This window comes from Liolophura sinensis, chromosome 9, assembly GCF_032854445.1.
Source record: "Liolophura sinensis isolate JHLJ2023 chromosome 9, CUHK_Ljap_v2, whole genome shotgun sequence".
Taxonomy (NCBI): domain Eukaryota; kingdom Metazoa; phylum Mollusca; class Polyplacophora; order Chitonida; family Chitonidae; genus Liolophura; species Liolophura sinensis.
In genome coordinates, this window is record NC_088303.1 from 21,615,715 (window position 1) to 21,628,673 (window position 12,959).

Consider the following 12,959-nt stretch of genomic DNA (forward strand, 5'->3'; position numbering starts at 1 on the left):
TGAGTTTGGTGAATGTTTGATAGTTGACCGTCACCGATGTTGTAAACAGTTTTTAGGGATAAAACGATAGTTTTATGATGTCGTGGCTGTTTGGCATGAACAAGGGCCAGCCGGGGGCAGGTGACATACCCGGGTTACCGCTTCCTCCTCCCCCACCCTCGGGGGGAGATGATGGGAAAGGAGGTGGGGATGCGAAAATCGGAGACAAATCGGGCTACAGATTCGATTCAGCCGCCCTCGAAAGAGCTGCACAGGCCGCTAAAGAGTTGGAGAGTTCTAGTAAGTCATACGGTTCACACCACACTGAATAACTGCAGTCTGACGTGCAATTGTGCAAAGATCTGGTGCACTGGGTAGCAAACATTCATCTTACGTCAAACTGACTCCTTCGTTCCTTGCCAGTCAATGACGTTCTGATGCAATGAGTGATCTTTATGTCCAATGTCATTCATGCATTTTAAAACACAGCATAACAGGACGGACTATTGCAGTAATTCAAACGTAGTTTAACTTGTTGAATTTCCACTACTAGCCAGTGTAAAAAGAAATTAAAAAGAGAAAGAAAAGAAAGTAAGTCCCACTGACAACATGACCATGTCGTCCCATCAAGATCATTTTGTAGATGGACTTGGTGTGGGATGCAGGTCAAAAAACCTACTAGCCATAAGGCTCACTTTGTGCCCGCTTGATGTTTGTTAGAATGCCCATTTGTGCATTCTTTACGTTAGTTGACAACTTGACATGTATGGACAAAAATCGCTCTGTCCCGTTACCATGTGTTCACTTAGCACATAAAGATAATGCAGGAGAGTTGACTGATGTAAGGTGTCCGTTTATGGTCATGCCATATCGCTCTGCTCAGAAAATGTCCCATCACACAATGCGTTACACGTCATTACATTTCTTAACAGATGAACATAAAAAATGATTTGAGACTGAGCATATCTGCATGCTACACTTGCGTGTATCAGTGGCAAGCAGACGTGAAAGATAAAGTGAGAAGGTGTAAGAAAATGAGCATCAGTAGATGATACTACAGCTACAGTGTAATAACTGGGAATTACAGCATGTGAAGCAACAAAAAAATGTGCAAAGCGTGCATAAATTTTTATTGTCAGAAAAATGCCGTTTTTGACTTATTAAGCAGAATTTTATATTAATTTTCACGTTATTTAATGGGGGGTTCCTTGGCCTGGTGGTTTAACAGTGTGCTAGCACAGCACAGTGACTCGGGAACCTCTCACCATTGTGATCGCTCTGAGTAGCCCAGTATGTGCATACTTTACACATAAAAAGAATGCAGTTGCTGGCACTTTGACTTAATATATTAGCTCGTTTCGATAGGGGAAGGCCTACATTCTCGATGTGCTGCTGCAAAGGTATGATGTTAACTAATGTCTTGATGAGTATTTGAATTTAAAGTATTTGTAAAGCATTTTCAAACTTGATGGACCAGTCAACATACTGAAATACAAGTAACAGTGATCGTATGTGTGTTTCCAAGTTTAATTGCAACAATTTTTAATTTGTTTTAATCCTATTGTATGAATCTCACTCAGTATGAAACTGTACCTATTAAAATATTTGTGTATTTTTAATTGGTTTGATATAATTGTGAGTATGTTTTACGTTTTTCCCTTTCTTTCCAGAACACGCGAAAGACGCACTGGAATTAACTAAACTGCAGGAGCAGTCAAAACAGTTGGAATTCCAAGGCAAAATAAAGGTACAAAAAATCAGTGGATAGAAAAATTTGAAACTAATGACAACACCTATAATTGTGATATTAAACTCAACCCTAAACTGTGTTATTTATCCAGGCTATTTAGGATGAAGGAATCATTAAATAACATGTTAGTTTTAACAGTCCCAAAATGTGTGCAATATTTTAGAGAAAGGGATTAACTGAGAAGAATTATTAGAAGCTATTTGAGTAGTATCAGTATGTCGTACAAAAATTGAATTCTTTTCCATATGGCCTCGGCATATTTGGGTTCACATTGCATATTCATCATGTGGTCAGTTGATAATGTGCTTCACTGAGATTTCCAGTCCACGTGGTACTGTCTTATATAAAATATATTATCCTCAATGACCATGTCTTTAAGAAGGTACAGAACAGTAGAGCAGCTATGTCGGACACAGTCCCGGTTGCCAGTCCCAGCAATGAAATTGTGTGAAATACTTGGACGGGTTTGATAAGGATGATTTTCCAATAATGTCTACTGGCCTTGATAGGGCCACAGCTGCCTCAAAACACTTCACCATAGACGTAAAACCTGCCACAGACCCTAAACTGACCACAGGTCTGCGGAAAAAGTTCTCTTTGTCACCCTCAAAGAAGGGCAAGCAAAGCATGTGCTGGAAATTTTATCTCTAATACTCTCGCACAAAGACCACATGGTGTTGAGAGTTTGATTGAAGGGGACATGTTGACTCTCCCAAGAAAGACTCGGTGTGCGCTCTTCGTAGAACAAATTGGATAGGTCACTAGAGTTTACTTTGCCAGAGCAGGCAAGCTGCGATGCATTTAGCGAGGCCAGCTCTGGCTTTGAAAAGCTGCTTGAGCTTTGTATCGAACTCGGACATGATGACTTATTTGCCATAGGTGTGTTGAAGTTGAATAACGAGAACTGTTTGGATTTTAGAGATATTTTTACAAATATTCTAAGCGAATGGAGCTCCCTTAGGTTCATAGAAAAAGCTGTAACAAGACACACCAGTGTGCTTATGCTCATTGAGCAACATACCAGGGACTGTTACAAAGTGGTTGTTGCATTGGGGTATCAAGGATCCAACTGGTAACGGGTGATCTGCAATAGACAGAAGGTCTGTGAGGTTGTACATGGTGTATGATAGTCAGATACTAGTAGTCCTGATCAGTAAACCAGCAGTATGGTTCCCTCCCTACTCAATGACAACAGAATTTTTCGTTGAACAGACGTGGTCATTGAGACGAACATGGTTTATACAGGACAGTAGCACATGGACCAGAAGTCTTGAAGAAGCATGTTATCAGCTGACTGCATGATGAATATGTAATGTGACCCGCAAGGCCGCGGCCTTGTGTACTCAAAGATTTCCTCTCATCCTGCACACCTCTCCCGAGATGCTGGTATGAGAGGGGAGATTTTCTGCTTGATGTCACCCTACAACACACTGATAAGGTATAACCCCAGATGTTGCTGTATTGTGACACTTGGGCATCTTTCTAGCAAATCTGCTCGATTCAGTGCTACTACAGGAATTTTTAGCTCACCTATACAAAGTACAAGCGTAGCTAATGTCATACCCTGAGCATCAGGGAAAAGAAATGTTAAACAAAATCGTATGGGTGCTATCTTGCAGGTATTGAGGTCAGGGTTTGCACCCATATGTAGAGCACAATAAAACAAGGTACGGGGGGAATGGGGTGTATTCCATGGTTTATTCAGTGTGTACATTTTAATTACTGTAAATTACCAAATTCACAATTGCAGTACTTTATGTATTGAGCTGAAGTTTAGCATTCGTGTCTCCTACAGGTTGAGCTTTTTGGTAACTTTGCTACCAAATCTAAGTTTCACCTTATCTTACCCAAACTGAACCACATATGCCTAATATAATAAAGTTTTTCATATATTTTAGAAGATTTTAATATCACTTCTATGCAAATTAGAAAATCCTGTTAAGCAATATGACTTATATATATTATAAAAGTATAATTTATGCTGAAACCAGAGATGGTCGTGGGTTTCTTGAGCCAGATTTCCTCCCGCCATAAGGTTGGGTGCCATCATAGAAGTGAAATATTCTTGAGTACGGCGTAAAACACCAGTGAATTAAGTAAATAAATAATTTACGCTGATTTCAGGAATATGAAGCTCATATGGAACAGCTCAAGGTGGAGCAAGTCCGTGCTGCCCAGGAAGAGAAGAGAAAAACACTGGCAGAGGAAACTAAACAACATCAGCAGAGGGCGCAGTATCAAGATCAGTTGGCACGGAAACGATATGATGACCAGCTCATACAGCAGGTTAGTTTGCTTGATTATCTCCCTTTGCTGGTTGGAGCATTTGCATTGCATTGTTGACACATGTGGTAAATTCTTCCGAGCTCTGCCTTGTTTCCTCCACACATAAGTACAAAAAAAGTTCTGGTAGATGGTTTTAATAATAACTCTTATAAAATAAGTAAACAGGCTGTTTGCTTAGTCATTGTGTGACAGATTGTTCTTCTCATTTAGGCTAGGATGCAGGAAGAACAGCTCAGAAAACAGGAGGAATCTGTCGCCAAACAAGAACAGATGCGCAAATGTGAGTTCATTAACCACTCAGAGGGCATAGATCCCTTGTGGCTCTGTAGTTGTTAGCATGAACAATAATTCACTTGATTACAGTTATTACATGCAGAGGATTGCAGACTATTTTATACAGTATCTGATGTGCAGTGATAAAATCTAAAAGACAGAAGGTGCATGTAGGCAAAACAGTGGCAGTGTAAACAGAGAATAGGATTCAAACAGAGCAAAGTTTTGACTAAAAAACTACAAGCAATCTTCATACTTTTTGTCACTTTGAAGAAGCTTTTCTGTCCTCATGTTTGAAAATTTATTTTTTGAGAATATTACACTCCCTGTAAGATATGTACAGTTTGTGCTTTTCTAGTATATTTGTTTTTATTTATTTTTTATTTATTTAATTTTTCTTTTTAGCCACAATGGAATATGAAGCAGACTTGAAGCATAAGAATAAGATGAAGCGAATTGAAGCCGAGTTACGAGGGAAGGCTCAGGTGGATCGTGAGAACCAGGACCTAATCCGAGAACAAATCCGCCTCAAGGCCGCGGAACATCGACAAACAATCCTGGAGTCCATTAAGTAAGAGACACTATCTTTAACAGACAGGGTTCTGTGTTCAAAAGTCAGCGGTTTAAAACAAACTGATCTCAAAGCATTCCCTGTTCTCTATGAATTGTTGAATATTTGTATATTTGATTGTTGAAGCATTATTGATTGCCTACTGTATGAAAAAGACATAGAAACAACGCTAAAGCCAATCACAATTCATTTTGTTCCCTTTTAATTTTGTGAATAACTAATATATATGTGTATATATATATCAGCTTAATGACTTGTATACAGTACATGCATCCAGAAAAATGCTAAATGTATGTTTTCTGCAAGACAGAATATAAATATTTACATCTTAAGGGGAAAAAATAAATATCCTCCACAAATTCAGTAACATAATTCATAGTAGTTTGAAGACTGAAATGATTTTGTTGGAGGAAAAGACCTTGAGGTATAAAAATAGAAGTATGCATCACTAAATAGACCACTTAAAACTATGCAGAAATATACATTCATTTATTTTTTTAGATTTTGGAGAGGAGAGTTAAAGGCATTCAAACATTTGAATTCTAAGGTGGGCTTCATGGACCATACTATCAGAGTTTAGGAACTCTGACGTCACAGGGAGTTTTTCCATCTCTAATAATGACACTGAACGTTGGAATAACCCTTTTCACTCATGATTAAAAGATTCCCAAAAATTCCTTCTGTCTGGTGAACATCACGTAAAAAGGTGATGTGACATCAGAGTTCCTAAATACGGTCCATATGGCTCATAAAACTCAACTTACTATTCGGATATTTGAATGCCTTTCAACACTTTTTAAAGAAAATCTGAAAAAATCAGTGAAAGTATTTTTACACATAGTTTTCATTTGTTGGTATGGTGCTACTTCACATTTTAGCTTTCTTTTACTTTAAGGTTGGGGAACATTTGAACTTCAGAGAAGTTATAAAATAACGCTGTCCGAATCAGGTAACATTCCTCTAATATGTCAGAACAAGCACTGTCTGTGGTCTAATACATGTATGGATCCAGTGTATAACCTTTAGCTTGAGGTAGCTGTAAGATTTGACATCACTCAGTGCCCATTGTCTGTTTATCCTTCAGGACAGCAGGCTCAGTGCTTGGCTCCGGCTTTCAGACCTTCATTTCAGACTGGGACAAAGTCACTGCAACTGTAAGTCACGTGATTGGACACCATTCTAAGCTGTTCTGTCTTTAGAACCCACTATATGTGCACAGAGAATCTCATGTGGGTAAAACATTTCTCTTGGCGCAGACCAATGAGGTGGTGAGTTTGAATCCAGATCTTCATGCACTTGTTGGGCTATAGCTTTGAGTCAGTGTTATCATGGCAGAGAACAGTTTTTGTGAATCTTTTCTTTTTTAACCCTGACTGATGTTATAGAAGTGCCATATTCTCAAGTATGGTATTGAACCCTGGTCAGACAAAGAAATTTTTGTGCAAAAGTTTTGCTTTCATTTAGTATTTATCAAGAATTTGAAGGTAGGTTTGTGCATTAATTTTCATATTTAAAAATTGCCCTTTTTCACTACCTTATCCTGGAAGAAAGATTAAAAGCTGAATTAGAGATGAGATTCAAATATCTGTGCAAAGTTTATTATGTCAGGTGGTTTGTCAAACACTTGTGGGTCCTGGTATTCTCCAACCATAATCCTTTATGCAGTCATTAAACTCCCATACTCCTGAGTATTGTATGAAAAATTCCAAACAAATCAGATCAAAGAATAGTGTTGTTTGTGTCTGTGAACGAAGAATCTTCTGGAATTTCTTCCTTTTGATGAGTCTCTTTTCGTTACCATTCTGTTAAATAAATCGAGGACATAAACTATTGAAAAGATTATGTTATCTTATGAAATACGTCTAATGAAATAATGACGGATGAAAATTTTTATCTCATCAGCCAATTTCGGCTGACTCAGGGCAAATCAGGATTTTCAGAGCCTCTACTGTTTAACCAAAATGGCCAAAACTGATCAGTTTACCAATGGGGATCAGCGAGTAGAAGAAATTTCAGCTGATTTTCCAGGAGATGTGTGAATTGAATGCTACATGTATAACACAAAACTGTAATGTTTCAGGCAGGAGGTTTGACTCTACTGGCTATTGGTGTATACGCAGCCAAGTACGGGACAGGGGTCGGGGCAAGGTACATCGAGGCACGCCTGGGTAAACCTTCCCTTGTCAGGGACACTTCAAGGTTAACTGTCCTTGAAGCTGTCAAACACCCAATCAAGGTATGCAGACGCATTATACTCTTGAAGTGCATGAAGCACCATCAACATCTTTGGAATGAAATATCGTGTAGATAAATGGATTTTAACAATGATGTAGAATATAAACATAAACAGTTGTTTGAATTTGTTCTTTTTGTGTTTTTAGACAGCGAAACGGTTGTCAAGCCAACCTCAAGATGCCTTGTCTGGAATCATCTTAAAGGTAAGATTTGAGTACAGTAGTATTTCGGGATCACCTTCTTTTACACCCCAATTAAGTAAAAGAATGTGGGAATGTTACAGTCAAGTTTGTCTAAAGTAAACAACAACATTATAAAAAGTATGCATAGAAAATGTCCTGCAGTGAAGGACAATTATGTTTCATGACTGAATCTTTGTGTAAATTTTATGGCAGCAAGTTTATTGAATGTTTTGGAAACAAGCTTTCTATCAACTCATTTTGAAGCATTTATTTCAAACTTCAAAATTACATACTTAATAAAGCAGTTATCCTCTGTCAGTAAAGAAATAAATGTTGTCCATGTTCTCAGCCAGAGCTGGAAGAGAGGCTGCGAGATATCGCCATAGCAACCAGGCACACCAAAAAGAATAAGGGTTACTACAGAAATATTTTAATGTATGGCCCTCCAGGAACTGGTAAAACCATGTTTGCAAAGGTAAGAGCAAGTGCAGTGAATTGCTGTACACTGGAATACATGTATGGGAGGTAGGTTGTGGCCGAACAGAAGAGATGGTTGTCATTGCTTAGTTATATAATGCAGATTTAAACCTCTCTGTTGTAGCATATGTGATCTAAAAAGTTACTTAACATCTTTGACATGTCACTTGGTAAAGGAGGACTTTCTTTTACATTTGTTGATAAGGGTTTGAACTCGAAACGTCTGGAAAGCTGGTATCTGCCATTAAATAGTTTAAATGAGTTGTTCACTCTTCATAATTTGGGGGTGGTGAAAGATTTTTTCTCCTTTGAAGAATGTGTAGCATTGTGGTTTTGATTTCCTGTTGGTTCACAGAGTCTTGCGCAGCATTCAGGAATGGATTATGCCATTATGACAGGTGGGGACGTGGCCCCTATGGGCAGGGAAGGGGTAACAGCCATGCACAAGGTCTTTGATTGGGCACAGGCTAGCAGGAGAGGGTAAGTAGGAAGTTTAAAACAGTGAGTGAAGCTAAAATCCAAAATTTTACTATTTATCTGAAACACACAACCATCACAGGGGCCTGCGTGGCTCAGTCGGTTAGCGAGCTAGCGCAGCGTAATGACCCAGGAGCCTCACAACCATCACTAAACAAGAAGCTTCTTAAGAATTTTATGAGAACTTTAAGTGAGGAGTGACAGAGACAGAAAGCCGTTTTTAACACTCATACACATGTACATGGAAGAAAATGTATCAACGACAGTTCTGAAACTTGGTGATAATTGGGATCAAAAACAATATAGGCTTTCTTAGTGCTACATATACATGGTGTTCTGTGTTGGTCTTTATGATCTGCCTGATTTACAGAGCTTCTCTCTTTCAGAGTACTGTTATTTGTGGATGAAGCAGATGCATTCCTGAGAAAGCGAAGCACGGAGGTGATCAGTGAGGATATGAGAGCCACATTAAACGCTTTCCTCTACAGAACTGGGGAACAGTCCAATAAGTAAGCTTGAGACTACTACAGAACTGGGGAACAGTCCAATAAGTAAGCTTGAGACTACTACAGAACTGGGGAACAGTCCAATAAGTAAGCTTGAGACTACTACAGAAATGGGGAACTGTCCAATAAGTTAACTTTAAACTGTGGAACAATCCAGTAAGTAAGCTTTAGACAAGTACAGAACTGGGGAACAGTCCAATAAGTAAGCTTTAGACTACAACAGAACTGGGGAACAGCCCAATAAGTAAGCTTGAGACTACTACAGAAATGGGGAACTGTCCAATAAGTAAGTTTTAGACTGTTGAACAATCCAGTAAGTAACTACAGAAACGGAATAGTCCAAGAAGAAAGCCTTAGACCCTATATAACTACAGAAATGGGGAACTGTCCAATAAGTAAGCTTTAGACAACTGTGGAATCAGAGAACAGTCCAGTAAGAAAGCTTGAAGCAAAAACAGAACCGAGGAACAGTCCAATAAGTAAGCTTTAGTTAACTGTGGAATCGGAGAACAGTGCAGTAAGAAAGCTTGAAGCAAAAACAGAACTGAGGAACAGTCCAATAAGTAAGCTTTAGATAACTGTGGAATCGGAGAACAGTCCAGTAAGAAAGCTTGAAGCAAAAACAGAACCGACGAACAGTCCAGTAAGTAAGCTTTAGACATTGCTACAGATTTCCTTATCTCTGGAAAATTTGGCCCAAAAATAAGATACCTATGGACCTTTTGTGAACATGTTTTTTGCACTGGGAGAGAAAGTGGCACATTTTTTGCTGTTTGAGGATGATTATGGGGTGTAAAACAAGTAGAAAATGTACAGTGTATATCAGTCACTCCTGATATAGTCATCCCAGAATGAAAAAGAAAACTATGAAAATATAAAGAATAAGCATAAGCTGTATTTTTGGCTTGTGAATGTTCTCATGACATTTTACCTCTGCCCTCAGGTTTATGTTAGTACTAGCCAGTAATCAACCAGAGCAGTTTGATTGGGCGATCAACGATCGTCTGGATGAAATGGTGGAGTTTTCAACCCCAGATTTATCAGAGCGTGAGCGAATGGTTCGTCTGTACTTCGATAAGTATGTCTTGAAACCTGCCACAGAGGGCAAGAGGTAAGAGTTTGGGCTACACAAAATGATCTTTTCATTTGCTTTATAATTACTCAGGAAACATAAGGCTGGCACCTTTGTTTGACTAATTGTCTGAATTGCCCTAAATTATATTGAAAGGCTCAGACCAAAGGTTCAGACCAGCTAGTTGGATAGCAACTTTAAGCCTGGGTGGGTTGTCAGTTTCTTGCCAAAAGCTGCACGTTTAATCTAAATTCTGCCTGTTAGATTTTCCTCCCATGAACGTGACCACTAATCAGATTAAGTATTTTATTGCATTTCTATTTAAAAGTGGAAGCCTTAAAAACAGTTTAAATTGTAAAAAGCAAGAAAAAAAATCAGATGTATACTGACATTATTGTGTGAAAAATTTCTACAAAATTTATGTAAAGAGGATAATGCGAATGTTTTTAACATGGTTGACAGACGGCTGAAGATTGCACAGTTTGACTATGGTGCCAAGTGTAGGGAAATAGCTGCCCGTCTAGAGGGTCTCTCTGGGAGAGAGATCGCAAAGTTAGCCGTTGCCTGGCAGGTAAGTTCTTGGGCCCGCCAGTGCTAGAGCTCAAAGTTACATTATGGTGGTGTCTGTTAACATCTCTCCGCTGATATATGCACTAGGTATGGTGTTCAAGTGAAAAACGTTTAAAGTAATTTTAAATGAAAGCTTCAATAATAATGTTATTTTTGGGTACACAATGCATAAAATGATAAAATGTTCAATTGAAAATAATCATTTAAATACAACAAAATAGTTTTTTAACATGCATATTGTTTTGTGTGTTAGCTACAAACCAGCAAACTGATTGATAAGTGAAGCAGCTATCAGTTGATATATGTAATTTTTTGGAACTACAGGCTTCTGCATATGCGTCTGAGGATGGAATCTTGACTGAAGAGATGATCGATGAGAAAGTGTCTGACGCCGTCAAACAACACTCCAAGAAAGTCCGCTGGCAGCAGGAGCAAGATGTGAGATTGCTGGGCAACCTGAAGGACTTCAAGACTGCCAAAGACGCTTCCACGTTCACGCCTCCTAACTCAATAGCCAGTTGATGATCAGTGCTTTGTTAGGTTTAGCTTCAGTAATAATTTGTTTTAACACCAGGCAAGGATACGAGGTTTGGTTCTGGTGTTTTGAGACATAAAGTGCCATAGTTTGTCAGAGTGATTGCAGAATATTGAAGGCACAAGAAAGTGGTTGATTTTGCTGCCCATTGGTCACCTGTTTTAGGGAGAGGTAGCAAAAGTTAAGCTGTAATTTTTGCCCCGGAAGGTCATTCATTTTGCCTATGTAGGGATATGTCTGATACCTCACTGTCAGAGGATTCAAAGAAAATGGCATATGTGTTTATCATTAAGGACTGTGCTTAAATGAGAATAACAGTTGACAGCATCATCCGACTTTTTTTGGACAGTGGACAGCAGACTAGATGACGACAGGCATTCAGGGAGAAGAATCCACTGCTTATTGCATTTTCTTGTGTATAATATATCATTTTACAGACATTTAAGTTAAGCATGATACTGCCATTTGCAGTGGTACTAGGTACATAGTCTGAAGTTGTTTAGAATTATATGTACATGTAGGTATAATACAAAAGGTTAAGTGAGAGGAGGCTGTGTGGCACATTATTCAGCACTGTACTGGTAGCCACTTTCGGGATTCAGTTGTATGTACATTTACAGAGACCTTGATATCTGTACAGTGAAATTAGAATGGTTAAGTTACTACTGGTAATGCCCAAAAGATGGGGTCTGTTTTCATATTAATATTTAATATGTAAAATGTATGGAAGTAATTCGCTTCCATTACGTGTGTGGTTATTCACGATAAACCCCGGCTGAACTGGTTGTGTGGACAAGATGTTACTTGCAACAAGTAGTGGATTTGTCCCATCGTGCTACACCACACGAATCAGTTTCGATCAACAGTTGCAGGCATGTGTTGTTAAATTATTCCATTTGCAGTGTTCTAAACTGCAGCTTGTGAAAAATTCTCTCCATTAATGCATATATAATTGGTCAGGCAGTGTGATATGGACAAGTTCTGTATGTAGTTTGATTTGTGGATATCTAATACATCGTCATCTTTTCAGTATTCATCAATTTTTTACTATTTTTTATCGTGGTTTAATGCTGTACTCAAGAATATTTCACCTTTATGACAGCAGTCAGGTTTATGAGTGAGATAATACTGGGCAGAGCCTTGAGAAACTACAGCCCTTATTTGCTACAGTACATGCATATGTACCCTGAGCTGTAGTCGCTGAATTTGACAGCGCAACCTCCTTGGTCAGTGAGCTACAGCGAGAACTGTGAACTGACCTGTGACCTTTACATAGATTAAGTTGTCGGGTGCAGTTTGACCAGTTTCGTAATTTGGCAGTGTGTCATAGTGTTAATGGCTCAGTAACAAAGCTGAAATTCGGTTACAATTCTCAGTTTTGTACAGCTGGAATCCATTAAATATTCCAGTGTGTGTTCTGTTACATGAGTGAATGTTTGTTATTGATACCGCTGCTATCAGGCAATTGTGGAGAGTGTCACATTCTGTTAAAGGCCTATGCCACTTACACAAGCAGTGATAGATGTGAGTGGTACCATGTAAGATGTGTGCAGTGTGGAGAGTCTTGCATTAAGCAGTAGTCAAATAAAACTGATTGTTTGGATGCCATGGGTTTTAATGTTTCACAATAGCGAGTTAATGTACACAGATACATGTATGTGTAACTACACATACAGGCAAATTTATAACTCTTTCTGGAGCAATTATGAGTGAGAAAGAAATTATATATACAGATAAAATAAAGAAAGAGTCCATCATAATCATCACTTTTATGTTATGTTTTTGTCTTTAGTGGTTTTCTTTTTTAAAGTTTCACGTGTGAACATATGTACATACTGGCCACTTTTGACCCATTTCTTTGTACTGGCCAATTCTGTTGTACGGAAAACCATTTCACATATCAGAAGATAGTAGGGGCAGGCTGTGACCAGTGGTTAAAGCGCTTGCCTTTCCATCGCTTTAAAAGCAACACCAAGCAAGAAGCAATCAGTTTTCATTGATTGGACACATTTTGGGAAAGCAGGCCTTGGTCCAGATGCCTTGCAT

General features: G+C 38.7%; 1 protein-coding gene across 1 annotated transcript; it reads left to right on the top strand.

Moving 5' to 3' along the window:
• Nucleotides 1-5: 5 nt before the first annotated feature.
• LOC135474853 (ATPase family AAA domain-containing protein 3-B-like) lies at nucleotides 6-12,664 on the top strand. The gene is made up of 14 exons (XM_064754478.1): nucleotides 6-279; nucleotides 1,650-1,726; nucleotides 3,854-4,015; nucleotides 4,226-4,295; nucleotides 4,694-4,859; nucleotides 5,944-6,013; nucleotides 6,940-7,095; nucleotides 7,241-7,297; nucleotides 7,626-7,751; nucleotides 8,109-8,233; nucleotides 8,617-8,739; nucleotides 9,680-9,847; nucleotides 10,271-10,379; nucleotides 10,703-12,664. Exons 1-14 carry the CDS (start codon nucleotides 75-77, stop codon nucleotides 10,898-10,900), a joined length of 1,812 nt encoding a protein of 603 aa, XP_064610548.1. The 5' UTR covers nucleotides 6-74; the 3' UTR covers nucleotides 10,901-12,664.
• Nucleotides 12,665-12,959: the final 295 nt, after the last annotated feature.

Bases quoted from the DNA above. Each gene is read 5' to 3' on its own strand.
- LOC135474853 (XM_064754478.1), top strand. From the start codon at position 75: ATGATGTCGTGGCTGTTTGGCATGAACAAGGGCCAGCCGGGGGCAGGT. The intron at 1,727-3,853 runs GTACAAAAAATC...CGCTGATTTCAG, and splicing joins AATTCCAAGGCAAAATAAAG to GAATATGAAGCTCATATGGA. The intron at 7,752-8,108 runs GTAAGAGCAAGT...GTTGGTTCACAG, and splicing joins GTAAAACCATGTTTGCAAAG to AGTCTTGCGCAGCATTCAGG.